This window comes from Paramacrobiotus metropolitanus, unplaced genomic scaffold, assembly GCF_019649055.1.
Source record: "Paramacrobiotus metropolitanus isolate TYO unplaced genomic scaffold, Prichtersi_v1.0 Parri_scaffold0000056, whole genome shotgun sequence".
Lineage (NCBI taxonomy): Eukaryota > Metazoa > Tardigrada > Eutardigrada > Parachela > Macrobiotidae > Paramacrobiotus > Paramacrobiotus metropolitanus.
In genome coordinates, this window is record NW_026570276.1 from 811,672 (window position 1) to 839,550 (window position 27,879).

Consider the following 27,879-nt stretch of genomic DNA (forward strand, 5'->3'; position numbering starts at 1 on the left):
ATCCGCTGGCATATCATCGTGGTAAACCCATAATCGCTTTGCCAGTGTGGTAGCTGGATTAATCCAACTTACAACGGTGTAATTGTTATCTGATATGAAATATGCGCTTGCAGTTTCTTGGCCAATCGGGAAGTTTTGAAGCAGACGGAGCATCCGTTGAGAATAATGACAGTTAACAAGACTTTCCACGTCGTCATCAACAGCTCCGGGATCATCTCGATGGCTTTCGTGGTCGGACAAGCCCTTACGTGTACGAAACTTCTCCAACCAGAACTATCCAACACGAGCAATGGTAGCAGTAGGACACAACACATTCCCGTCATTAGCAGCACCGACCCGGAGACGGTGTCCAGAGATGCGATAACCTCAGGCAACAGTGCGCTCTCTGCGTCTGGACGCCATCGTTCACGTCTTTTTACTATGCGCCAGTTCAGTAGTGATAACGCCCAGAAGCATATTACTATACCCAAAAGTAATGTATAAAGAACCCAATCAATCCCAACGGGCGGACGTGCGCCATTCGTAGGCGTGTCCGTCTCGTTTTTCGGTAGATATCGTAGTGGCTGCAGACAAACAAATACTAGTTACTCCTGCTGTGATGTTTGCATAATTTTTGAACCCAAAGCGGTGGGTTCCTAAATCTCCAAAGGTACTCGGGGAAAGGTATGTGGCCTTAACCAGTAGTGGATGCTTGTAATTTTAACAAAACTTTTAAATTTTCAAAGCATTTGCACTACTTCCTATAAAGCATTTGCATTTGTGAAGTACTTTTATTGTTATAAGTTGCTGCTGTACGCCGTTTATGGTCGGAGGTTTTTAATACAGAGAAGGTTACTAAAGATTTTTGAAATACTGTATGTTAAGGGGAAGGTTATACGGTATAAGAGGCTTCAGTGTCGAAAATTACGATATTTTGCGTAATTGTAAATTTGTAACTGCAAGATACATACGGTTTGTGTTTTGTTGTCGCAGTCATGTAGAAGACCCAGTGGTTTCTCATGTGTGGCTAAATTTATGTAAGCTTCCCACACAAATGGAAAGCATTCCAGGATTAATCGTAACGTGGATAGCAACAAATGCGCACACATTTGCTGATAAATGGCACAAATTTTACCACGAATAACAACATGCCCCTGCTCGGGACCGTCATTGCGATAATCAGCTGCAAACAGGCAGAAATTTATAATACAAGTTAGGGACACGTCCGTTTTTACGGAAATTTTTAATATTTCTTAGATTACAGAAAATGAAGAAGATCTACTTGCATTTCTCAGGGCGTTTGATCGTTTTCTTGAGATTCTTCAGCAACAGAGTCATATTTTCAGCCATCCTGCTTAGTAAACTTTCGGGCGGGGTTGAAGATTTTTTGAATAGACTGCAATAAAAATACGGGCATTCGCGGGCGAAAGGAGCAGAAACTGTTGGCTGCTTAGATACAAAATTATGAATAAAGCGATACGATAAAAACAAACCTTCTTAATACAACTCACATGTATAAAGTAAAAATGGTACTTACAACTGCAGTACTGATGGCTATATGGATTATTTGAAGTTTGAATTACGCATCCGGCAATCAAAACGCAATATTAAACGCGAATTAGGAATTCAATCGCAAGTAGTACAAATTTAGGACGGTATGTTGGCGGCAGGTGTGATGGACCACGAACAGCAACTGTGGAATTTCCGAATGGCGGCGTGTAGGAATGCTAGAGTATCTGTACATGTGGACTGTAAAGGACACGATCGATAATACGGAATCGCTTGTGATACGAGGGTAGTGACGGCTGACGCTACTCGTGTAATATACAGTACAATACGTTGTTGTACAGTAAAGACGGAAGACGGAAGTCTGATGTAGGTCGGACGCGCATCGATTTTTGCCTAAACAGCGCTTAGACTTTCTCTAACGACAGCCCAAATTACGAGTAAATACCGGCACCTGAATCGTGGGATTTATAAGTCAACCAGTCGGTGATTCTTCACGTTATGTTGAAGTACAATACAAAAAGGTGCAAATCGACCAATCTGACCGCGGCTCAAAAAGGTACATTAAATTAAACAATTAAATTTTCTTAAATTTAATTTAAATCAGCAAACAGAGCAGGGACGCATCCAGTGCGCATAAATGCCCAGCACTAGCATCAAAGAGAAAAGCGTTCTTGCCTGCTTAACACATATTCATACTTGCAATGCTTTTCCAACTGGTTACGGCTCGGGAGGCGCGCCGTAGTATAAAGTATAGCTTAACCCATCAGTTTGTAGTTTGCACAGTAGTCAAGCGTAGGATATTGCGGGGCAAGCTTGTACTCGTATATTATTAGAAATACGTTTGCACAACATGTTTAACATAAAAAGATAAAAAAAAAGAAATAAATAAAAAGATATATATATATATATATAAATAGATTAAAGATATTTGGAATATAAAAGACCACAGCGTTTGACAGTAGGCGCGTTTCCGGAGAGATGCGGAACTGGTGGCTAACTCGTGGTAACGCATACATACAGATAAGATGAAAAACCTTGCCCAGTGGCAACAAATGCCTCAAATTCTGAAACCTTCTTAACTTCCACAACTTTCCAACCGGATGTTGCGCGCACAACCGACTTTTTCCCCAATACAGGAAATTATCTGACTATGAACGGCCAAAAAAATGCAGAAAAGTCTTTGGACAGCGCGAGAGCGGAAGTTTCCGTTATCACGTACATATGCACACGTACAGTATTTGGTATCATGTACAGATACAGATAGTTTTCGTCGGGTACTAGAATAGGTTGTTGTGCTTTCTAATGATGTACTTACTGGATAATGAAGCAGCAATCGCAGTAGTAACAACGAAAAAAGACGATAGCCTCATTTTACAAAGTTAATTGACGGTAAAGGCTTGAGAGACCACGAGTGCTGCACGCTGGGATAAAGTCGCCTACAATTGGCGTTCTTCCCTTCCTTAACATAAGCGCTTATTAAAATAAATGCCCAGACGAAGCTACCGACAAACCTCGCCGCGACTACAAATTTATCAGCATCGAAATTCCAGTTGGAAACGGTATCTACATTATTATTATTAGACTACTTATGCAGCCGGTAGACTGGTCGATCTGTCGATCTCTTTGACAATTTCGCGATTTAATCAGTCCTCCAGGTATCAAAGCATTTAAAGTATTACTCACTGTCTTGAGCTGATATTATGTTTCTCTAGCGCTGCCGTTGCGCGAGATATTTCATTCGGCAAAAACAAATTCTGTAGAAGACAAAATTTACGCTGGACTTAGCTGCGAAACGCCAACGACCAGTCACTGTGGAGGCGGCGCTCTTTCCCAACATTTGCTTCGCTCAGCTAGTGCGACCGACAACAGCCAACGCTGTGGATCGCGTGAATATTTATACTTCGCTTTTACTCGCGTTCCGACCGCTCACAGAATACACCTTCACATTCCGTCCACCCACCATTTCAGTTTGCCCGCATGGGCCCATATAAAAATAGTTTATAATATTATACAGGTAATTTTTAACCAGTAGAAACGTTTATTTTCGAACCGAATGCAACAAGGAACAACAAATAAATTTAACAGAAAACAAAGTTACAGAAGTTTAGAGATCAGCGACTCCATCGGAATTTGCTATATAAAAACGAGGAATTATCACCAATTAAAATCACCGGTTTAGTTAATAATAACCCATTTGTTACTTGGTTTTATTTACTAGAATTAATCACCGTAAAATAGAGATAGCGTTTTCAAGCATAGATTTCACACCACTAAGAATAAAAATGCAACATTGTAAGCAGTTGGCGAAAAACGAAAAATAGAAGTGCGATACTTTGGACTTAAAGGATTAAATTTTACGTGCTGGGGAAAAACAAACCGAACTGTGCAGTCAGCTCTTAAAATAACCACGTAGCCGCTCACTGCAGGGGCTACTAATGCAATCGGGTGGACGGAACGTGAAAGTGTATTCTGTAAGCGGTCGGAACGCGAAAAAAAGCAAAGTATTCATCGAGCCTGTACAACCGGTCCGATTTTCAAAATATCACCCCTTTCGTTATTTCTGTTCTTTTTCGAAGCCGGTGCTTAGAAATGTGCAATATTAAACCAACATTCTATAGACACTGACAGCTGGCAGTATAGTTACTTACGGAGTTACGGTTAGGACGTAACAACGTTTTGTTCGTTCACCGCGTATGGAAACATTTACTGTAAAAACAGCATTCGGCGCTTTCATTTAGTCCGATATTAATTCGGTAAATAGAAGTACATATTTCCATGGTTTTTCCAATTCGTCGTCGTCTTGTAGAAGAAATACATTGATGCATGTTTAATACTGTACAAATAATCAACAAAATTTTCGTTTCATCCCGACACCGTAATTAACCGCCGCTGTTGTGCATTACAGTGCAGACGCTGCGGCCTGCTTGCGCAACGTCGCACAGCTGACACCGGGCCCCGCCCTCTTGCTGTCGACCGCATAGGTGGCGCCGCGCGTCTGCCAGAACCGACCCAACGCATTGCCTTCTTCATCCACACACCAGCATTTTCCGCTGCGTGAACACTGTTTGGGCAGGTACTCCCCGGTCTTCCAGCTACACTGCGGAATGTACGCCGGCTTAGCGTCCAAGAGGCGGGCGGTGTGGGCGCGCAGCGGACACCGGCAGGAGAGGCGGGCGCTGATAGGTCCAAAGACCGTCTCGCCGTTCATGGTGTCCACGCAAAAATGCCGGCCGTCCTTGGTGGACTGCAGGGGGAGGAGCCGATTGGTGGACCAATCGCAGGCCGGCTGCCAGACCGCGGAGGGCGGGGTCTGGTCGACGAGGCCGGCGCAATCGACGAAACCTTGTCAACGAAAAACAACAACGAATTTTTTTTGTTAGTGTAACAAACTGCTATTAATTGTATTACTACATATATTTACTATTTATTAGGGACTTTCAGAATACTAATAGAAAACAAAATATTAACGCTATTTAAGAGTTATTAAACGAAAGACGTTCTCAACCAAAAACATTCTTGACAAACGACATATTTTTATTTAACGCCTCGTTGCCAGAAACCTAAGTACGTTTTCTGCTTTTGATGGTACTGTTTCCAAAAACAAAGCTACAAATATCGCACATAAAAAGTCAGTAAATTTCGAGGCGGCTACTTTTTAAGTTCTGCAGCTTATTTTAGCGCTAATTGGTAAATAAAAATGATTAACAGCTTTTATTATTTTGTGCAAATGCAGAGAAGTAGATAGTAAAGTACAGCTACCTCTACTGAAATATCTAACTGAACGAATACGTGCTTCAGTAAATAATATTATATGAATTGAAGATACAAAATGCTATCTTCGATTAATGTTATAACCTATCGTACTTTCTGATTATATTACCTGGCTCTGCTTGGCCATCGTTGAGGGTTTCAAATAACGGCTTCTCCAGGAATTCTCCCTGAATAACCGCAACGCAAAAAAAGAAGGCAACGATAACACGGCGCCCCATATTTTTCCGAATAGATAATGTGCTTTTCTAACAATAAGAGAAACTACAGGTAGTTCTACTGCACCTGTAATAATTACTATGTAGTTTACTGGACCACTTTCACTTTCTGCATAAGAAAAACCGGCTTCAATGTCACATCAAATTGCCGCTCAACGCTCCGCTGTAAATCACAGTAATGATATGCGGTTTTTATTGGATAGTAGCGAGTGTTTTTATCACTCTCACCTTCGTTTGTATCCCGAGGCGGTGTTTGACTTTCACGACAAAACTCCGTGCCTTTCTGTTGACCGTGGTGTACATATATTGTTGTTTGGGAAATCTAACTTCTTATTCGATTCGGTAATTAACTATAACAACAATACAACACGCCCAATATACCGCGGATAGTTTGTTAACACGACCGCCAAATCGGATTATGCGGTGAATTGTAATTAAAGTGCAACAAGTTACGACGCCATGACACGACCACAGATCAGTGTACGGAAATTAACGTACGGAAGTTATTTCTGCATATGTATATGCAAGCGACAATTTTGGCGTGATTGCGGAAATGTCTTTTGTCAGTTGTGAGTTAATAACTACATAATTCGCGTGTTCGTTGTGGTAATCTTAATACTAATTAGATCACCAGCAGTCAATGCACGCTTTGAATAACCACAGATCAAAGCGTAAACCTGAAGTGATGCGCTATTATTGAATAAGGAAGCTGGCGCTTGTAAATGCCGATTTTTATATCAAAGGCAAAGCCCCAATAAAAACTTTCTTTTAATAAATCAACGACGCATTAGATCATTTTCTTATATTATTTCAATTTCGTATACTAGTTTTTATTATATTATTTTTATAATAACATTTTTAGGATAATTATAATATTTTTATTATGTAATTATTATAATATTTTTTGTGCTAATACTGATTTTTAAATTATGTTAATTTTAAATACGGAACTAATATTTCCATATAAATTATAGCAGTTATTTTACTATGAAAAACGTAATAAATACGTAATGTTAAAATAATTTTTTTACGTTGATTTACTCGATTATTGCCAATCAATAATCATTGAACCAACCAGTTTATCGATGATATGAGCAGTGCTTAAACGGACACTTATATATGACGTGACCTTTGCTACATTCGCATTGTTTCAATATTTCATTCACCGATTTTCCACTTTAATCTGTCTAATTAACCGTGCCGACGATCGGCCGATAAACATCATCAGTTTAAGCCAAACACCACAAACGGAAATCAGGTTAAGGTTTATTAGTGAAACGCGGTCATTGTCGTCTGACGTTCGATGCAGGTGTACATAAACGGCATAGCCGCAGCGCGCGCCGGTTCTTAGCGTTGGCGCAGCAGCGGCGTCTGGCGGGCCCACATCTCGTTGACCATCTCGCAGGTGGGCCGCGGTGCCTTGCTATCGGTGGGCATCCATGTCGGGTCGTCGGTCAGACGGGGCATTTTGTAGCGGCCCCATACGGGACCCAGGCGCTGCCCGCTGGGGCTGACGCACCAGCACTCCTTTTTGCGGTTACACTGGGTGATTTGGTAGGCGCCCTGGGCGTCGCACTGTGGGATCCACAGAGAGGATTTGGGAGCACGGGACTGGGCTTGCATGCAGTCGACAGCTATAAGTCAAATCCAAATCACAAGTTCAGAAAAAGAAGAAACAAAATCAATTTAATTTACATAAAACGACTGTGAAAATTTAAAAAGATTCAATTTGCCGAAAAAGATACATGGAAGCTGATTGTCTTCCATGAAGTCAAAGCAAACAGTCAAAGCAATATTATGCAGTTTGGGTAAAAATCCATTCGGAGGTTATCACAGATGTGGGATTATACAGTAATTTGACATGAGCATTTTAGTGTCCAGAATTACATTAGCAAGATTTTTTACAATACACAAATGTATGAGCTAAATTGCATATCCTACGATACATTGACGGCAAAAAAAGTACTGAATTTTGCCACGTTTAGTCACATCACCAGTCCACCCTATCCACCTTGGTACAACTTTTACCGTCGCATAAACAGCGACGGATATTACTGGAAATAAACAAGCAGATGTAGGTGCAATCTGCGTGTACGCGTAGGTCGAAAATATTAATTTGGCATTTTTTATCAAGGTCACGATGAGGAAGCCATACAGCAAGGAACTATTGAGATTTTACTAAATTATTTTTTAAAAAAACATTACCAAAATTCCCTCAGTTTGCTATTTTATAGTTTTTATCGATGTTGCTTTACTGTATAACGTACCTTGCTTAGCGTTAATCGCGGATATCAGGCAACATCCCACTAATAAAGCAGCAAATAATAGCGTTATCCCGTTCATTTTCGTTGTGCCACGTAAATCAATCGGCATTAACAAAAATAACGATCGCGTCGCTGTCTGTTTTGGTGATGCGCATGAAAAGCAAAACACATTGAATTTTATCCATTAAAATACCCTCCATCCATCGGATGTGTAGAGGTGCTGACTGGCTGCAAATAGCCGGCGGAGATACTGCATAATTTTTTCTATTCATCCTTTGTGCCGCTGCCACTCGTCGGGAATTCGCATCCCATACATTTCCAGTCATCTACCGATCACATAATGGTTTTTAATTAACCGGTACATTCTAACGGTAGATTGTTTGTTGATGCCACGTACTCTCACCGTCGTTTAACTGACAACTCAATAACAGGAACCATGAATATTTATTGGCTAATCTCGATACGTTACACTGTCGAAATAAAAGCTGCCGGTGTTAATCAAACTAGAATGATTAATATTACAGTACATGTACATGGTTTTTGTCACATGCATCGTGTAAAAAATACTCATCTTAATTGCTAATCAACCGGAAAACTAAAATCCTTTGTCGTGGCCGATGGACAAACGAAAAACGTTTTCTACCTTTATGTCAATAATGTCCCGTGCACACGGAATAATAAATTATACCGGCACATTTATAGTTAAGAGAAAAGAATTAATTCCACCATACAGTACTTCAGCAATTCTTTGCGCACTTTCAACAAGCTCAGTCAACAAAAAATTAAAAAAATATTAGTTTGCGCAATCTAATAAAATCACGTACATTCAAGTATGTTGTATGTACAAATAAATACATGTCTGCACAATGTGCACATGTACAGATACCTATATGTACAGACGCCTAAGTACTCATACCAGCCACCAAATGCGCGTGTTAAAATGCACAATACATAAAAGCAACGTGAATACGCAATTAAATTTAAAAACATTAATGCACAAGTAGCTTGAAATTGAATTATAATGTGAATTAATTCAATAAATCGGATGCATCACAAGACCTTATAGTGTGGGTAATTCACCGTAATTATATTTTAATATACCACGCCACGCATTACAGGCTATATTTACAGTTGATCATCAGCACGTTAAATTACAGTACGATGTTGCGGCGCATGCAAAAAGAGCTTCAATTAAACGGCATCGAGTGTAAATGACAAAAAATCGCATTACGTTTATGGAATTTACAGTGGAATGTTGAGCTGCGTGAAAAGTGGTTAAATATTTAAGTGGTCTATTTATAAAATGAGAGGAGAAAAATTACCGGGTTCTGCTGCACACGTACAAAGCCGTATGTGTACAGAAGTGTACACATGTACCGGCGTATTACATCAATATTTAATTAGCAGTGTATGACTGACTGGCATTTGAATTGCGAAATGTCAGAGTAAATGAAGGAAAAGTGCTGATTATTGCGATCTGTATTAACAACGCTCGTATCCGGATGAAAATATCCCAGTCGAGCATTTACTGCTGTGCAGAGGATATGCCTCACTAAATATTTTGATGCACTACCACTTTCATTAAGAACTTGCGTTTATCTGAGTTAATCTGAGTTTTCCTGAAATTTATCATCAGATTAATTACATTATTTTTTCCAGTTTTGGGAGGTATATCTAAAAATGAGCATTGATACTGTGGACGGATTATCCCTGCAGAGTTTCAACGCGCTGGAAACGTCGGAGGAAGTCTTCCGGTGTCAGAATGCGGATTTTGTCTGGATGCAGAATATCCGCAATGAAATCCCGGTGGTGCTGCAGCATGCGGCATTACTGAACTCCGCCTCCAAATGGTCGCTGGGCTATCTGTCCGCCAATATCCACCGCAAAGTGCTCTTCTCGCTAAATCTGTCGCATGGCGACTGCGCTCAGTTAGCCGATGAGACTAAAATCCCCAATCTCCACCGACCGGCGAAATTCCGCCCGTGTACGAGGAAGATTTTCCTGAATTTTGCCGAAGCCCGGGAAATCTTACTCGGAAGCCGGCTTATTAAGGAGCGGTAAGCCGCAGCGGCGTTACTAAACGTTCGATGATGCCGTTCATCTTTTGCCTTTTTCCTAGTATTTTATTCTGTATAATTGATCAAAACTTTCATGTTAAAATTGTTCGGTAAAAGCGCAAGTTTATTCGTTAAACGGATATCCGGCGGTACACAATGCGCTCTTACGGAATACGTTAAAAAACAATTCTAGCTCTTGCTGGTTCGGAAGTTCGAATAATGGTAATCTTAGATAATTTACAGAATACTGCTGGATGAACCGCTGCGCGAAGAATACGGCGCCAACATTCAAGCGGATATGCGGAACTTTGATTGGCCCTTCCTAAACAGCGTACGGAGTTTCTGCGTATGGGGCAATCTGATTCAAGTCAACCTCGTAATCGGCACTGAAGGTAAGGTGGTGCTGTTAGTGAATCTTTATTAACTTTTAAACCTTATTACCTGTGACGCATGCTATACTTATTACCGTGTTTTTAACGGGCTGTGTCTCAGCCTTTATTGTCCTGTGGTTGGTACAATTCAAGATCGTCAATACATGTAGTTCACAATTTCACGAAAATAATCAAACAAAGTGCTACGTAATTGACAACAAGGCAACATTTTGGCGCCGCAAAAGAACCATGCACATCACAAAGGGGCCTAAAAAGAATGAAGTAGCAAAAGCTGATTGGACAACTCCGCCCTCCGAATGCCGATGGCGAATGGCAGTGCACAGTCTTTGATGGAATGAGGCCCTCCTTCTCGATGTGAGGCACACGGCAACATGGATGGAGGCACCGCGTCGTGTGCAAAACGCAAAGGTGGAAAACGATGCTGCGTGTAATTTCTGGATGATGCCAAATCCAGGAGTCTTGGCTTACCGGATGTTGTTAACGTCCAAAGTAGGGAAAACTTCCAGATGCTTCTGCTTTATGGTGGGCCATATATCCAACGGTCGACCGTTATTCCAACAGCGAGGCGTCGTATATATAGCAGCCTGCTCCACAAATTGCAGGAAAAAAAGGAAGATGCAGAAGATATGCTTCCATAATGAATCTCCATTACCTCATGGGCAAGCTCTAATTAAGAGCGCCGCGTTCAAGTAAAAAAACTCATACTTTGGCAAGGAAAAAACAGTGGGAAAATAGCGAGAAAAGGGGTACAGAAAAGTTCTAAATTTATTGGCCGTTCGGTAGCTGTGCAGGCCAAGACTGATAGCTGTGCAGGCCAAGACTGAAGCTGTGCAGGCCAAGACTGAAGCTGTGCAGGCCAAGACTTAAACGCATAGAGGGATCTTGCTACGATTTAGAACTTCGATTTTCTTGTTAATTATTTCTTAACTAACGGGTTTGTGTTATATTTAGGAAGCTGCACGCAGGCAAAATTCGAAGAGCACCACATGCTGCTGGCGGTGATCAGCGGCAGTGTTCGCGTGACACTCTTCAGTCCGGACAATTATTCCACGCTTTATCCCTACCCGATCTATCATCCCTACGATCGCTACAGTCAGGTGGATTTCGCCCACCCGGACCTGATCAAATACCCCAATTTCCGGCGCGCCTACGCCGAGCAGGCAACCTTGGGCCCGAATGATATCCTGTTCATTCCGGCATTCTGGTATGTACGTATACACACACAGTGTCACCACGGTTTCCGTTTCACAGCTAACAGCTAAGACAAAATTGGCAAAATCATAAGCGTTTCTTATTTTTATTTATGATTTTTTAGGTGGTACCGGCTTGATTTCGTGGGCGAAAAGCAGACCGGTTTGACGATGAGCGTAACCTTTGCATATAAAGTGAGCCAGTAAAAGGTTAACCGTTTTTCACATGCTATAATTACAATTTGGGTTCCAGTAAAAGCGTTGTCTTATTTCCAGTACGGGTCAGGTAAGAAAGTGCGCTTTCCATTATCAGCCGCCCATAAAGTGGAGATTATGCGCAACACCGAGAAGATGTTGACCCAGATCGTGAATAAGCCCCACGATGTAAGTGCCATTGGAATGTCATAATACTGTTCTGATGTTTTTTATTGTTGTGCTAATTCTAAGCAATTTAGCGTTAAGGATCGGTGAAGTTATTACTTTGTGGTAACAAAATGTATCTGTACAGCCTATAGCAATGTCAATCACGCAGGTTGGTGATCTTCTGAAAGCCCTCACCTTGGGCCGCTTCGATTAATTTTCGATTACGAGCTGATTCTCAAATTAACCTGACGGAAGCAGACTAAGAGACTGCTCAACCCATCCAATGGCGCTTTGTCGAGGAACGGCATCGCTTGTGTGGGCAGATGTAATTCTTTTAACGCTAAAGAAGATGGAGCGCTGTTGCAGGTGATACCGCCAAAACGCTTGCGGTTATTGATGGAACCGTTCTAGCTGAATTTTGTGTCTAAACAGATCAGATGAAATAATACATAACTTTTTTTCTCTTGTGCACAAAAAAACGACTTTTTAATAAAGAAAGTCGAACAGACTTTCAGGCAGATTTTACTGACTGGGGAGTAAGTAATAAGGATTAATATCGAATCCGTGCAGAAATTACAACCTAGGGCTCTAATGGTAACTCTACATCTTACAGTAGACCGTAATATCATTTCTCCTTCCGGGCATACATAGCCGACTACCAGCCGAAAAGCGCTAGGAGTGAGGTGGCGGTTTGTGGACTGGATTTTGTTAGATTGATGATTCCCGTATTGTTCCGTGGGACCGTCCAAAAAGGCCGGAAAAACACTGGCCGATCTGGCACCAGCGGTTTCGGCCGCCGGACGAGAATACTCAGAGTGCCACGGCCCGAAGGGAAGAATAAGGAGTTGCCGCGCAGAGATTGGCTGGGACGTGGGTCGATAGCGAGGGTGTTGTCGCCGCCGCGGCCGGGACCGCCAGTGCCGCTGGAGGCCTGTGTTGTGGCACTGACTTTTTCCTTGATTTTACGGGAACCTGTTGGCCGAATAACATACTGCTTAAGCACATAGTTTGAGCAGTGACCTAGAGCGTTTAATGTATCAGCGTAACCGTCAAGATCGTAAATTAACAGAGCAGGGAGTTTGCTAAGCCCCGTGCGAAGTGGTCAGTCTTCTAGTATCGGCAGCCACCTTGCGCCACTACGCAGTATATTGGGCTGATGTCACGGTTGCAGTCGCATACTAAACTCGAACACCCGTATAATCATACAACTCGGACTCAAATCCACAAAATCAGCATGCCAAAACGCACAAGGTTTTCTACATCGAACAGGTTAATCATTTGTGACAACGAGTCAAGTTAGAGCCATTTTCACTGCTGTCCCTTGCCGTCGCCGACCTGGTCTGCGACCCTTTAATAGCTGGTCTGCCGCTTTTCAGGTACGCGACGAAGAAGATCTGTCGTTGCATGGTTGTATACATCGAGCTCTCTATGTCACCGCTCGTAGTATTATGCTCCAACCTTCTCAAGTACAGGCCATCTACATGCGATAAGCGATTGCAGCCAGCTTTACAACCTTGTATATCCTAATCGTCGACTGATCAGAACTGCAGAAGGGATATTACGTAAATGTACGTGTTGTACCAAAGCGTTGCTGTTGTTCTTGCTACCAACATCTGTACGACGACGCCTTTTTGCTACGATATGATTGTATGGCACAATGCATACGCACAATCGGACAAGCATACCGGAGATTCCCAAACGATTCATGGCGCCATCCGGCATTGGCTTGGATGCTGAGAGGGCCCCTCGGCGCCGGTATAAGTTGTGACCCGGTTCAAGACTGGCAACAGCGTAATCCGGTCGGCTATAACTGCGACCCGGTGCAAAATGATATCGGTGGTCATCATCGCGGGAAAGTTGTACACCTATCAAAAAAATTATTGTAGTTAGGCTGAATTTTATCAGCAAAAACCCACCAGAAACCTATCTAGGTTATTGATACACTGTAGCACAAAAACGCTGTGAAAACTGCGACGCGATTTAATTCCAGGTCGTAAATCCAAGAAATTGTGAGATTCAGACTGGGACAGTCCTCTTTAGGATCGGCTATAGTGACTTCACAGATACTCACGTTTTGGGTGCGACTGGTCATCTCGCGGGTGTGGCCGAATTTTTTGCCCATGAACAAGCAGAATTGAAAAGCTCCCGCCATTTAAGAACAACATCAAAAACAACGAAACATATTTCAATCCATCCATGGATGGACGCTCTGGTTGGGAATTTTGATAATTATTTAGGGCACTAGCTAGTTTATTTCATCAGGGTTCATTTAATGCTAATCTTGTGCTTAAGCTGGTTTATCTCAATCCACTAAATTCAGCTGGTATCTAAAAAAGATTGGACTAAATGGTTTGTTGGCAAGTATAATGCACTACTACCGCGCATTCTTCGTCGTGTATACAGAGAGACTGTGTTTCATGCGCAATCGGCGGTCAGGAAGTAAAAATGTATCGAAATGGAATGATGGAAAAAAACAGAGTTTGCTCCAGGCAGAATAGATGAATACTAATTATTTACTTCCAAATTTTGTATAAGGTTTTTTGTTGATCAATGCAGACTTTGAACAACCCACGTACCATTAGTTATGCAATGGCCAATGAGTATGTAATAACTGTCCAATAAAATTATAAACAAACCTGTTAACGCAACCAGACGGATTTTTGTTTAGAATTTTGAACCGCGTCTATTCGCTGCTTGGCAGCGGATTTTTTAAGGCTAGTTTTAAAGTTAATGTTATCTTATCTTGGGATAACCTTTTGCGTCTTCCCTGTGTGTGGGCTAGCAAAATCATACGTATTCTTGCCTGGCGTTATATAATAAAAATTAAAAGTCGTTCCGAGCTGTACGGGTTTTAATAGCCAGCAGGAAACTGAGCGAATAAACAAATAACTCGAACGATGTTATAGCTTCATGTAGAATATCATTACATAAAAAGACGTTGTGATAGTATCAGGTTCACATTTGAATCGCCCTTTTTGACATAATATTATTTTCGTTTCGGTAATTATATCGCGTACGATTGGCCCATGTTATCCCGAACGATATCATGTACATTCCGGCACAGCCACAGGTACTGTATGCATAGCATCGTTTTGCCATACCTGCGTTGGTCGCTGCTGCATGATAATCCACACGATGCAGTAGTATTTTCTCGTGCCTCGCTTATTTCGTCTACCAGCCGAAGAGCGCCAGGAGTGACGCGGCGGTTTGTGGGCTGGATATCGTTAAGTTGACGACATTCGTATTATTCCGAGGGACCGTCCACAGCGGCCGGGAGAAAACGGACTTCGTCATCATGTCATCCGCATTGAGACGCTGCTTGCGCTGGAAAGACAGCGAAGCGCCTGGTTCGTCGCTGATGGGCGTATCCGCTTGCAATGTCATCCCCGGCTTTTTCGGTCGGCGGACCAGAATGCTCAGAGACCAGAGTGCCCCCGCCCGAGGGGAAAAACAGGACGTAGCCGTGCAGAGGTTGATCAGCGCGCGGATTCATGTTCACGAGGTTCGTGGGCCGGCTGGGCGGGGCTATAGTGACTTCGTAGGTTTCCAGTGTGATTACCGTGTTACGGGAACCCGCACGTCGAACAACATAGAATTTGTACAGCTGTGCTTCCACCGTTTACAGCCTTCTTATCAAACGACAAAAGAAATCGTGACTTAGACATTTTATCTTAAAAGTTTATGCAATAGCATTGTCAAATTTTGCCGATTTTCAGCGATCTTTCTACCATGTATGACATGCAAACGCTCAGTTCAGTTAAAGACCGGTTTATATACTCGTATCTGGCATTGAAGTGCAGCTAGGTGAGAGGGTATGCGTATATGCGTAGACGTACACTGTACACAATTTTTGCTTTGCGGACAATGGGGACTCCGATTGTTTGCATAAAGTAGCCGAGGGAGCATCCAGTGGTCCACCGTACTGCCGATCAGTTTTACCAAGCCTTTGAGCGTGCTAAGAAAAGAATTAGGAATAACATGGACATACCGGAGCTTTTCAGTTGGTTCACAGCGTCGTCTTGAGTTTGCCTGGACGCTGACAAAGCTCCTCTGCGTCGGTAGAGATTATGCCCCGGTTGATGACTGGCCGCGGCATAATCAGGACTATAACTGTGACCGGGTGCAACGACCAGCGACAAAATGGCCGCTGGTCGTCATCCCGGGAGGGTCGGACATCTACCGAAAAGAGCCAAGGGATTTTAATAAACTGCCCGAAATCTCTGACAAAGATCACGACCGATGGATTGAAAGCAGTACACAGAAGATACGTAGAAAAATGGGAAAAACGCTGAATTTACCAAGGGAGACGTTTCGCGGATCAGAAGTTCAGAAAAATCATGTTTTTGCTGTATGGTAAATTAGTAACCTTGTATAATTGAAAAGACGCTTTCATCTTTAAAATCAGAACTACACAAAGTCACAGAACAAACTGATGTTCATTGAATTAGGCCTGCGATAGATTACACTGTACGTTGTCAGTTTTGTAAGCCACCCAAATTCATAAGCCGTTAGGCTGGTGCAGCTCATTATAGAACATATTCGTACTCACGTTTTGGGTGTGGCTGTTCGTGTCGCGATTGCAGCCGGTTTTTCTGAACATGAGCACATGAAAACATCCCTTAAATTCTTGTGGAAATTCTATCGGAGTGCGTGACGAAGGTAATTGGGCGTTTGCGGGTAGAGCAGGTCGACGGAGCGGCGGCATACATGAAATCGAAGGTGCAGGTGATGACCTCACCGGTTCGAGTTTCCGGTATCCCCACATCCGCCCGACTGCCCCCAAACAATCTGGTAGGGGTTTACAGCGACGGGTGGCCCGGAGCGGCGAATATATCGGGTAAAGCACTTACTGCGCCAGCGTCCGGCCTCTTGAATCGTGCGATCCGGAACATTGTTGGCTGCAGCCGTGGTGGCCGCACCAATTCTGAAGCTGTGCGTGGTGATCCGCTCTCTGTCCGGGTGGCCCTTGAGGAGACGGCGGAGACATCTCTCGACATCGGCTCTCGTGACGAATTTCCCATCTTCGCGCTGCAACAGCGGCAGCTCGTTCACAGGTTCGGATACCCGAGCACGGTAGTTACGGTATGCCTGCACGGGACAGACCGAGCGTCCGGTCGCCGCCAGCGCTACGCTACTACCACGCCAGTCTGGTCCGTTTTCGTTATCCTGAGATGGACGGTGAGGTGGTGACCGTCGTCCACTATGTCGCTCCATGTCAGCGTTCGACGAACATCGAAGCGGCGAGTGCCGGGGGCTGTCACTTCGCTGATGCGGAAGAAGCCGAAGAATAAAAAGGTAAATGTTATCCAGTAGAGGGATTGTTCGTAGTCTGACATTCCGATCGTCCGCAGAGTGTCCTTTAAATATCGCATGTGGTTCAACGTCACGGGGAGACGTCGATCCTTCTGCGGAGCCCCTAAGCGGCGATATCCTTCCAATGCTCTTTGCACCGTATCATTGTCCGTGTGGTACACTACGTTGGCTTCCCGATGACGGTTTATGCCAGCTAGGTAAACGGTAGCGGTGCGGAAGCATTTGCCGTCGGAGTAAAGCTTGGCGACGAATTCGGCAACAGTGGTCGGTGTCGCAGGCAGGCTGGCCAGCGATCTCTTTTCACAAAACTGCTGGAATTGGCAGAATGCTGCATTGTAGGTCGATCTGGTGGTGTCCGCAATGTGAGCTTGCAGCAGCTCATTCAACCTTGAGGATTGCAGTACGCCGCCTTGAGATCCGGAAATATGTCGGGGCAGTCCACCGGGAGCAGCTCCGCTTGTGGTGCCAGTCGTCGAAAGCGGCTTTGCTGGAAACGAGACAACGCATCAGCTAGTTCATTGTTAACACCAGCTATGTGTTTTAGTGTCAGCGTCATGCCGGCGGTTGCTGCTGCTTTAACTAGACGCCGCATAAGGTCCAGCACACCGCGATTTGTGGATCTCAGGTTTGCATGTGTTGCACCTTCATTGTCGCAGTGGAAGATAACTTTCCTGCCGGCCAGCTTTTCCCCCCAAACAATAACAGAAAGCAATATCGGCACCATTTCCAGATATTCAATGCACGGTTTTAGTTCAACCACCCACGGCGGCCAGCGCTTCTGAAACCATGCACCGTGGAAAAAGGCGCCGAGACCATGAGTTGCGGAGGCGTCCGTATAAAGGTGAAGCACGTCCGACCGCGTCCAGTCTGGCTGTAAGAACGGGGCAGTGCCGTTCCAAGCTGGCAAAAATTCCCTTCACCAGTCCAGATCTTTATGAAAATCAGCGTTCAAGGGAATCAAGCTGTCTTTTCGGTGCTCGGTTAACAAAGAAATCATCCGACGCGTGAAAAGACGACTAACAGGGACGCATTTGGATGCAAACTGCAGGACTCCCAGTAAGCTCTGGAGCTGTGTGCGTGAGCAGAAACGTTGCACACTCCACTCGTCAAGAGCAGCTTGTATTTCTGCTTGCTTACCAGCTGAGAGGCTGAGAGTTTGTCTCACGCTGTCAATGAGAATGCCCAAGAATATCAACTGAGTCGCGGGTCCTTCGGTTTTGTCTTCCGCCAAAGGGACCCCGAGCTCACGGCATATTTCAGACATGGTGCGCATGAAATCACTGCACTGTGTACTGCCAGGCTTCCCCGCAAAGAAATAGTCGTCTACATAGTGCAGCATTGACGTCAGTCCACTTCTGTTGCGTACAGCCCAGTCAACTGCTTTTGCGAATTGCTCGAACATGTATGGCGATGACCGTAAACCAAATGGGAGTACTACGTTAAAATAGTACTTACCATCCCACCGGTATCCGAGCAGATTCCAAAAGTCACGACGTACCGGGATCAGGCGAAAAGCAGATTTTATATCCATTTTCGCCATAAGGGCGCCCCGACCGAGACTTGTCACAACTGCAACTGCATCGTCAATGGAGCAGTAGTCCAGTGGTAGCCGTTCACCGTCAATGACATCGTTTACACCGTCACCAGTCGGTTAGGATAAGTCCATAATTACTCGGACTGTACCATCTTTCTTCAGCCGAGCCCCGAGCGAGTTTACTACGAAATCTGCAAGCGGTGGTGACGCAAACGGCCCGATGCTGTGGCCTTTTGCTACTTCTTTCTCGATGTACTCTGTCACGGCTTTGTGGTGAATTTTTGTTGTTGCTGCATTTGGCGTATATCGGCATTTCTGAGGACCGTCATGGAATATGTCCGCGCCGTGCGCTAGTGTGTCTGTTATGAACGACACGACTGACGCTTCAGGGTATGTCGCAAGCAGTCCGGCAAAAGCGGTGGCGCGCAGTGGAGAAGTCGCTTTCGCCGGCACTGTCGCTTCAGGTTTCGGCTTTTGTGCAGTTGAGGGCGCGATGGTTTGGCTCACCGCACTTTGAGCAGGAGTGTATCCGTCGGGCTTTACATGGCGTAGTGCAGCCCCCAAAGTTGAAGTTCCGACAGATTTCCCCGTCTGTGGCGGGTGCGGTCCGAAAGGGCTGCCCGTGACCCGGCTGTCCCTTTCGCGGCAGCGGGCAGCTGCTGATGAAATGTCCCGCAACGCCACAATTCCGACACTTATCATCTTTTTTCCGATCGCTGTTACGGCGGCTGACTGCGTCCTCCATTACATTCCGCAGCGGATTCTGTATGCAATCAATATATGTATCCTCATGCTGGTGTGCCCACAAGTCGTACTCCCGCGGGTGGCTGGTCATAAAGGCACGAAACTGCCTGTCATATTCCAGCCAGTTGGCGATGGGCACTTCACGCTCAGCGTACGATGCAGTAATGTCCAAATACTTAAACAGCTTTGCACTTAGCAGCGGTGCGATCGAAATCCACATATTCAGTAAGATCCAGCAACTTTTTGCGTAGCTTCTTGTCAGGAATAGACGGGAGTTCGTGAGATGAAAGCTCATTGCCTGACGGCCGTGGTGCCGGCGGTCCCAAACGGGCAAACACGTCAGGGCGGTCGCCAGTGTGCTGGGGTGCTGAGCTGCGCGCTGGTGAGTTATCGCTATCGCTCTCCTCTTCAGAGGAAGAAGAATCGCTTCTCTTACCTCGTTTGCGATTTCTTTTCCTTTTTCCTTCGTTTGACTTGCTTACAGAGTCCACCTGGTGCACGATTCTACCGACGTCGTCACCAAGCTGGATCTGCAAGTTGGAAGAAGGCGATAGCGGCCGGGCGGCATTCTACGGCTGAGTTTTCATGATCGAAATCAGCGAGTCTATCTGCAGCTGTTGTCTTTGCTGTCCCTGCATAATGGACTGTAGAGTTGGCTCCAACAGCTGTACTTCGCTGGAAGTTTCATGAGCGGTAGCTGTGATTGGCGTGGGACAAACGACAACGCTTTTCAAGCGATTTTTCGGTGGCGCCTTCCCGGGAGGTCTTCCGACAGCTCGCCGTGATTTCTTAGCGGTTTTTCCACTTCTCGTGGCTGGAGGCATGATTTACAGTCCGTAAGGAAATTGTTATCAGAAAAATTGCAACTCACTTCACGGTATAAAGAAACATCAGAGAAATGAGCGCTCTTGTAGAAAACTAATAAGTCAGCACGACTGATCGGGACAAAATGTAAAACTGGAGCAGGCCGTCTGCAAAGTCGGCGGCAACTGGATCACATTTCCAGCGCCGACAAAGAAAGTGGGCCGGGCCACACGTAACAAAGCATACAGGGAATTTGCCACAAATTTAACTACACTTAGCTCGCTAACTGTTCTTTAAACACGAACAACAGTGAACACAGAAAAAAGTAATCCAGTCCATCCATTCATAATTGTTGTACTAAACAAATTTTTTGCAGTATTCAGTGCACTGGTTGAATAATCTGTTTAACTGGATTTGGAGAGTTCAGCAGGTACGACGCTTGATCAAGCAGGTTCGTCCGAAACCCACTTTATGCAACAGACAATGAGACATCTGGAATTACTGGAATTAACTGCTCGGTTAATAAAAATACCGCTGTTAGTATGCTTCATTATCCTGTATGCTGAGCTACCGGTGTCGCGAGCGTTGCTGCAGGCGGCCAGGAAGTTAAAAAAACATAGAAATGAATACATAAAGAAGCAGTTTTGTTGCTGGGAGAATGAATGTATATTGAGTAATCATAGTTTCAGGTTCCGTTTAAGCCTTTTGTTTGTCTGTGCAAGCCATTGAAAATACGTTAAACACATGTATGTTATGTCGTGCGTACAAATACAGTATCTGGTACGTATTGTAAGTAACAGTAACTTCAAGTAGGTAGGAAGACTAAGAACCAAATTAAGAACAGAACCAGCCAAATTAAGAACAAGAACCAAAGTAAGTAGGCAAGAACCAAATACATGAATTACAGCCCGCCTTTGTAATAATTATTATCTTGCTATCGGCTTTTTGATCAACCGGTTCAGTTCCACCTGTTCGCCATTTTTTTTGAAAAGCAGTATTAAATGGGTAGCCTTAGTTGGAAACACATTACATAAGTTTGCAAACTCTTTATGTTATCTTCATGGCTTATAGTAGCCTTGCACCCAATTACCCACTACAATTATAGTGACGGTTACAAGTTACAACTGCTTTCTCCTCTATAGAGAAGTCTGCAGCGACTGTGCGCGAAAAAGCGCATTTCTCACTACAGTTTCTCACTACAGATCTGTACAGAACGGAGAAAACGTTTATTATACAATTTCTGGTCAACAAAACCGAAACCCGGCAGCATCAAGATCTACACCGCGAGGCACAACATAATATCCGGTAGCTGAATCCCCGTTTCTAATGCCGCCTACCAGCCGAAGAGCGCCAGGAGCGAAGTAGCAGTCTGTGGACTGGATTTCGTTAAATTAACGACACCAGTGTTATTACGAGGAACCGTCCACAGTGGGCGGGAAAAAACGTTAGCCGCCACCTCATCCGAACCGAGGCGCTGATTGCGCTGGAACGCTAAAGATGCGCCAAGTACCGGCTTTTTTCTCTGAACTAAAATACTCAAAAAACCTTGGCCGGAGGGGAAGAACAGGGCGTTGCCAGGGAGATGCTGATCCGGACGCAGATCACCGCTGACAATGTTAGTGGGCCGACTGGGCGGTTGAGCGGTGGTGGCGATGATCTCTTCCCTATTTGCCATTCTGCGAGAACCTGTATGTCAAACATAGAGTTTGTTCAAATGTTACTTACTGTACAATATTATATATGTTACGGACTAATGAGGGGTTGATTCATTGCAGGTATTTTAGCGTAGCATAGCATACCGACTTTTACTTTGGGCTAAATTTTGGGTTTTAAACGTTATGTGGGTAAACGCCGCAGGTTTCGCGGATGGTGAATGCATTGGTGCTAGTTCAACCGAAACATTCGAGTGAGCACTTGGACGAAACGACCAGTTCTAACGTGGTTGTTCTAGACTTTTGAGAAGGTTGTAATGTTCTGTAACCATTCTAGCTCTTGCTGTTGCCCTTGTTCTTCTTAAAGGACTTTTCAGCTGATTAAAAAGGTGTGTATCCTTTGAAGATCCCGCCGGCATTGGTTGACATGTTTGTACCTAGTTGCATAACTGATTTTTGAGCAATTCACTAAGTTCACTAGCAATCTAACATCACCGACGGACCATCGAACCTCGTTCTATCGTGGTACGGTTGGATTAACCCACTCCACTAGGGGCCGCTTAGAAGTTGCCGTCGTACGGCAGTTGTACCAATATGCAAAGAACAAACAAATAACTAGCAGAGCGACATACCGGAGCTTTTCAGCTGATTCACAGCGTCGTCCTGTGCCTGCTTTGATGCTGACAAGGCCCCTCGGCGCCGGTACAAGTTACGACCAGGTTGCTGATTGGCCACTGCATATTCCGGCCGATTAAAACTGCGACCTGGTGCAAAATTATGTCGCTGATCATCATCTCGAGATGGTCGCACATCTATATCAACAAGAGCGAAGATGGATCGCCAAAACAGACCCATCACAAATGTTGCATAAATAACCGCTTATTTAGCATACCCAATGAAAACTCGAAATAATTGGAAAATCTGGGAAATTAATAGATTAACCTCACTAACCATTACATACGTATTCTTACGTTTTGCATGTGACTGGTCATCTCGCTCGTGCGGTCGGTATTTCTGAGCATAATTACGTGGAAAATCCCCGCTAAATGCGAGCAGTGTTAAGCCGAGAAAAAAATAATCCAATCTATCCATTCATGGTTCGGTGGGAATAATCACAGTTCCAGCATTACTCCGTGCGCTTACAAAATATTAATAAAATATTGTCATCGGAAGACTGTTAGAAATATGATATTTAATTTTGGGCCGTTCCGTGAACTGCAGTGCGACACTTAAAAGCGCTGTACTAACGATCTGTTGACAAACAGTATTACAGTCTTATTGTTACGCTTGAAAACCTTTACCGCAGTACGACCGGCGTTACCGGCGCCGATGGCGGCCAGGAGGCCATAAAATTTTGCAATGGAATGATGGCAAAAACCACAGTTTTGCTGCCGGGAGAAAAGATGAATTTTAATTAACTTCCGGTAAAAGCTTTTTTTTGCAAGCCTCGATTGTCATGTGTAGCGCATGATATTTCATGTGTGGTTGTGGCGCCATGTTATTTTTATCAATCGCTTTAATTCGCTTATGCTTAATTACGCCTGGCACATTTGCTGTGTTTCTTAATTTCGATACATATAAACATAGATTTACTACCGTACGAAAAACTGTTGTAAAAACGGGGAAATCAGCCAGTTGGTCCGCAGTTAAATAATTAAACTGATCAAAACTCAAGTGCAAAAGAATTACGTCCATTATGTCATATTCTGAATTCTGAATCTGGCCGATACTAACTACCAACAGCGCCGTACAGTTGTATAATGACGGTCTAGGTTGGAAATGGTTAAGCTGTAACAGTTACACACCGCTTCCGGATGCTTGAGTCCTTTTAGAGGGAAACCAGAAAGCCACAGCCCTGCCGCTTTCTTACCAATAAAGGGATAACCTTGATATCCTAGTAAAAGCAAATAAGAATATCGTTAGAAGCGCATACACTGCGTACTTTTGCCGGCAAATATTGTCATTGGACTGAAGAGGTCAAGGAATGGATGTCTTCTAGCCTTCTACTAAAAGGAATGTTATTTTTCAAAGTTTCTGCGTTTCCTTTTTCTAAGCCTGGACGCTTTTCCGATTTCGGATGACGTTCTGAAATTGACTATCGTAAAAAGTATGAAGTTATGAACTACAGAGTACCAACAAGCCAGATAACGAAAACATGGTTTATGTCCCAGAAAGTTGATATTTTCCGATCATATCTTGCAGAGTTTGACAGCACAAAATAAAAATTATTATGCTGTAATAGATTTTACATCAGAATTTTACGACAAAGCTGGTTAGTACACTTGCTTCCGGTAACAATCTATCGAGAATTTTCATGAACAACCACGAACAATAATGACCGTGCATTTTACATTTTGTTCACAACCCTGCAGTATCATGCAAACGCCGCCACTGTTAACGCATCGGCGCCACCACGCTGTTAAGGGTGACTGGATGTGGTGATTGTCAGACTTGTGTGTTTTGTAGGTTGGTCAGTATCAGTCAACGATCTCCAGTAGCAGTCTCTCTCTCATGCATCGGCCGATAACACGTTACAGGCGATATTACCCTATCGCGCTCCTTATCTCGCTGATCGTTATCAGACTCCATTGCTCATACGCATAACACACACAGACAAGCAGCCAATCCCCAAACTCATATATACAATAGTTTCTAAGCCGGATAAAAATATACGCCGGCCGCGCGCATCGATCTTGGCTATCGTCAGCCGCAGAAGCAGCAGCAGCAGGATAGTTAAAAAGCCCCCGTTAAAAAGATCCATTTAATGCGCGGCCGTATGCGCTCTGCTGGCGCGGAGATAAGAGGCCTCAGCTTCTTTCTCCTCATTAATCCGTTCGCTTTTATAGACACGACTGCCGGCAAAAGATCATAAGCGCATTTTCCTCAGATCTTTATCAGCCGCGAGCGCGCCAACTCGAGCAATGACAAAACTTGGTGCAGTGAAAATGATCAGTAGCCGAGATGAACAACACGCATGCAGACATCGAGGCGCTGGCCGGTGCCGGGTTTTTCTTTACTGATGTGTGTATATGTCTGTGTAAGCCGTTGTTGTTTGCCGGCATTTTTGACTCAACCGGAGCTGAAGCATGTTCTTCTTTCAACCGTTGAGATCATAACCCACAGACACACCAAAAACGTCTGTGTTTTTGACTCAGATTCCGCAACATGTTGTAGCACGTTTTCATTTGGAACGTTTCGCTTTTATTACTTGTAAAGTTGACCAGCGTTAATTTAAGACAAACACAGGATTAATTTTGAAAGAATCGGAATAGCGTTGGATGATTATATGGTAAGTGGATTTATTGATTACTACAGTAATTTTTCCCGATCGAATCAATTCCTATCGCGTATATTGCGCCCGTCTGCCGAACCGGAAGTCCGACCTAGGTTGTTACTGATAGACTGATAACTGGTAAATAATTATCGCGTATTTTTGTCCATCGTGCGCTCGCTGAAAACCGTTCCACGCTGACGTGTTTTACGTGTTCGTACATATACACCGGTGTGTGTGTAATACTGTGATACATATTTGGCCATGATATTTGATAAGGATAAGGTGTAGATTAGAATCAGAGAGGTGTATGTTGTGTATAATGGCATTCCAGTCAGCCGGTATACCGGTAATAACGGTACAATGTATATATGTGTGTGCATAAGGAATTTATCGCGGAGATTTTATTATCGCTTTATCCGTAGCTTATCAATCAAACGCCAGTGAATAAAACCTTGGTTGGGAAGTTTTGTCGTGGAAAATATAATATCATCGCGGCATATGTTTACCTGCGCTGTATATGTTGCTTCTACGTTTGTTGGCCGTAATAAGTTTTTCGGCGCGAGACTTTCTCTTTAGTGTGCGCATTTTTTCTCGACCTATATCGAAACGAGCCGGTAGTTGTCTTATCGCAGGTAAGGATCTATGAATCACGTCGGACACGTCCTTCTTATAACATATACAGTAGAATCAGTCTTTCACCATTTTTTTGTCGTGTTTATTTCGGTTTTCTCATAAAAAACTTAAAAATCACTAATAAAAGTTTAATTTGTTCCCTTCACCGGCTTTTTTGTAAACGGTCAGTCAAGGATACAAAGTTTGCGAACACATAATATTAAAAAAAAACGGCTCCTCTACGTTCAGTGAAGCTAATTACTGTTAGTCAGTATTTTTACAGTTTCATTCCGGCGAAATGATATTGTAAAAATAAGATTCAAGCTGGTTTTTTAACCAACTTTACCAGATATTTTATTATTTCATTTAGTTTATAAAGAATTTTATTTGGTCTCTGTATTGAATGGTAATGAAGTCTTGGCGCCATGTTTAATGTATGCCGCTTGCCGAAGTACACGTAGTACAGTAATGGATGGTGACTTGGTAGCATGTAATATGCGCGAGTATGTATGTCTGTTCAACTATAGCAGATGTGAGCGCGATAAGGCCATTTCATTTGGCTTATTTTTATCTGATTCATATTTGCCTTTGAATAATAATAATAATCAGTGGTCATATAGAATGCGCACGCAGCATTTATTATTACCTTGCTCCATCGCGATAACGGCGCAACCGGCTTGACGCGACAAGAATCTTGCAGGCCCCAATTATTCTCAGTCACACAAACGCTAGCTACTCGTACTGATTGTAGTGTACTGGCTTAGGAAGTCCGCTGTCGTTAATCACGTTAACTTCAATAAAAACATATAACACTGGACTAAATTGTCTAAATTGTAAAACAGCGCTAAATTTTTATCAAAATTATGTGCCGGTGTTTAAGTAATCGTGCTTGACAAAAAAATGACTGCTGAATGTACGCCTATCATACCGTGTTCAGCGTAAAGTTGTAAAGTCCGGTATATTTGATTTCTTTTTGTTATTTATTGTGGATTAATTCCAGGCGTTCCCGTTCATCGTTATCATGACCACAGCAGACAGCGATGATCTCCCGTTAGATCTCTCCATAAAACGCCACTCCACGCCCAGCATCTCCTCGACATCCAGCGAAATCGTCCAGCTCCTGACGCGCGACAAACACCGCCGGCATCCCTGTTTAACCTGCGGCATCGGTTTCTCCTCACTAAAAACACTTCACGCCCATCTGCAGTTCTACTGCGCCACCAAACCCACCACCGACACCTTGACCACGCCCTCCACCACAGAAACACCCAGTGTCAAGTCTGAACCAGTGACAGAACGCTCGGTCACGCCCACCAGTACGACGGCCAGCCAATCGGCGCCGGCCGAAACAAAGTCTCCCGTTTTAAGCGGGCACTTTTGTTCGTTCTGCGCATTCCGCGCCAACACCCCTCGCGGGCTGCGCTCGCACGTCACCAAGTACCATTTCAAAGAGGCAAAGAACGTCCCGACGCCGCGCGAGGGCGGGCGGCCGCGGGCGCACCGGCAGTCGGTGATTGTCAGTGCGAAACGACCGAAATTAGTGGCGCAGACTACGATCGCCGCGGTGCCGGAGAAGCGCAAGTACTGCAAGTATTGTGATATCTACTTCAAGTATTTGTCCACCTTTCTGGCGCACCGGAAGTTCTACTGTACGGTACGGAAGCAACCCGGTGACGAGCCACTGCCAATAGCAAAAGCTGCAGCGCCGGCGCCCACTATTAGTGAAACCTTTAAAGCATAGGAAGTGGACAGATGGATCAACAGTTCTACTTTTAGCGGCATCTAATGGTATCTGTATTTGCAGGTAATGTTCCCTGAAATGCAGCTAGAGAACCCTGTGTATAATGTCATCCGGTTTCAAAATAATATTATGTAAAGAATGGAGATTTTTTCGGTCAATGCAACAGCAGTCCTACTATTATTTCACTACAGTTATTTCTGTTTCCGTTTCCGTATGCGTGAAACTCAGACAACGAATTCGTTTAAGCCTTTAAGGTGTACAAATGCGGCGAATAAAGTGAATAATTTTATTGCAACGGCAGCGATGGCAGTTGCATACTCAGGTTGCGAACTACAGTCTACACTCTACACACGGTTGCGTTTCGCCATACCTCACATAGGTCACACAGGCTATATTTTCAAATGTTTTGCATTACAAAAAAACAACGAAGTAAAATTGTTAACTTCTTATGATCTAACAACAGAA

The 27,879-nt window shown here is 44.0% G+C and overlaps 6 protein-coding genes across 8 annotated transcripts in view; 2 read left to right on the top strand and 4 right to left on the bottom strand.

The window, feature by feature from the left end:
- The first annotated feature begins 544 nt into the window (after positions 1-544).
- LOC129592791 (zinc finger protein ush-like) lies at positions 545-27,676 on the top strand. Of its 3 annotated transcripts, XM_055488912.1 has the most exons (3): positions 545-549; positions 25,620-25,693; positions 26,674-27,676. In XM_055488912.1, exon 3 carries the CDS (start codon positions 26,695-26,697, stop codon positions 27,412-27,414), a length of 720 nt encoding a protein of 239 aa, XP_055344887.1. In that variant the 5' UTR covers positions 545-549; positions 25,620-25,693; positions 26,674-26,694; the 3' UTR covers positions 27,415-27,676. The 3 variants fall into 3 exon arrangements, with proteins under 3 accessions (XP_055344887.1, XP_055344886.1, XP_055344888.1); XM_055488911.1 differs by lacking the exons at positions 545-549; positions 25,620-25,693 and adding an exon at positions 24,529-25,076; XM_055488913.1 differs by lacking the exons at positions 545-549; positions 25,620-25,693 and adding an exon at positions 26,486-26,586.
- On the bottom strand, positions 4,136-5,632 carry LOC129592794 (uncharacterized). The gene is made up of 2 exons (XM_055488916.1): positions 5,369-5,632; positions 4,136-4,830 (listed from the first exon to the last, which is right to left on the bottom strand). The coding sequence occupies exons 1-2, from the start codon at positions 5,475-5,477 to the stop codon at positions 4,388-4,390; spliced, it is 552 nt and encodes a 183-aa protein (XP_055344891.1). The 5' UTR covers positions 5,478-5,632; the 3' UTR covers positions 4,136-4,387.
- The window catches only part of LOC129592795 (uncharacterized), a 61,475-nt gene continuing 40,226 nt past the window's right edge, over positions 6,631-27,879 (bottom strand). Inside the window, exons 2-3 of the mRNA XM_055488917.1 lie at positions 7,742-7,837; positions 6,631-7,108 (exon numbers count right to left, since the gene is read on the bottom strand). Of these exons, the coding sequence (XP_055344892.1) occupies positions 6,822-7,108; positions 7,742-7,817 (363 nt within the window). The 5' untranslated portion in view covers positions 7,818-7,837 and the 3' untranslated portion in view covers positions 6,631-6,821. The remainder of the gene's footprint in view (positions 7,109-7,741; positions 7,838-27,879) is intronic.
- On the top strand, positions 9,097-12,413 carry LOC129592790 (hypoxia-inducible factor 1-alpha inhibitor-like). The gene is made up of 6 exons (XM_055488910.1): positions 9,097-9,795; positions 10,039-10,187; positions 11,139-11,391; positions 11,503-11,572; positions 11,654-11,761; positions 11,910-12,413. Exons 1-6 carry the CDS (start codon positions 9,419-9,421, stop codon positions 11,952-11,954), a joined length of 1,002 nt encoding a protein of 333 aa, XP_055344885.1. The 5' UTR covers positions 9,097-9,418; the 3' UTR covers positions 11,955-12,413.
- On the bottom strand, positions 12,261-14,118 carry LOC129592793 (uncharacterized). The gene is made up of 3 exons (XM_055488915.1): positions 13,812-14,118; positions 13,426-13,605; positions 12,261-12,712 (listed from the first exon to the last, which is right to left on the bottom strand). Exons 1-3 carry the CDS (start codon positions 13,936-13,938, stop codon positions 12,396-12,398), a joined length of 624 nt encoding a protein of 207 aa, XP_055344890.1. The 5' UTR covers positions 13,939-14,118; the 3' UTR covers positions 12,261-12,395.
- Positions 21,231-23,002, bottom strand: LOC129592792 (uncharacterized). Its single transcript, XM_055488914.1, has 3 exons — positions 22,759-23,002; positions 22,420-22,599; positions 21,231-21,821 (listed from the first exon to the last, which is right to left on the bottom strand). The coding sequence occupies exons 1-3, from the start codon at positions 22,877-22,879 to the stop codon at positions 21,469-21,471; spliced, it is 654 nt and encodes a 217-aa protein (XP_055344889.1). The 5' UTR covers positions 22,880-23,002; the 3' UTR covers positions 21,231-21,468.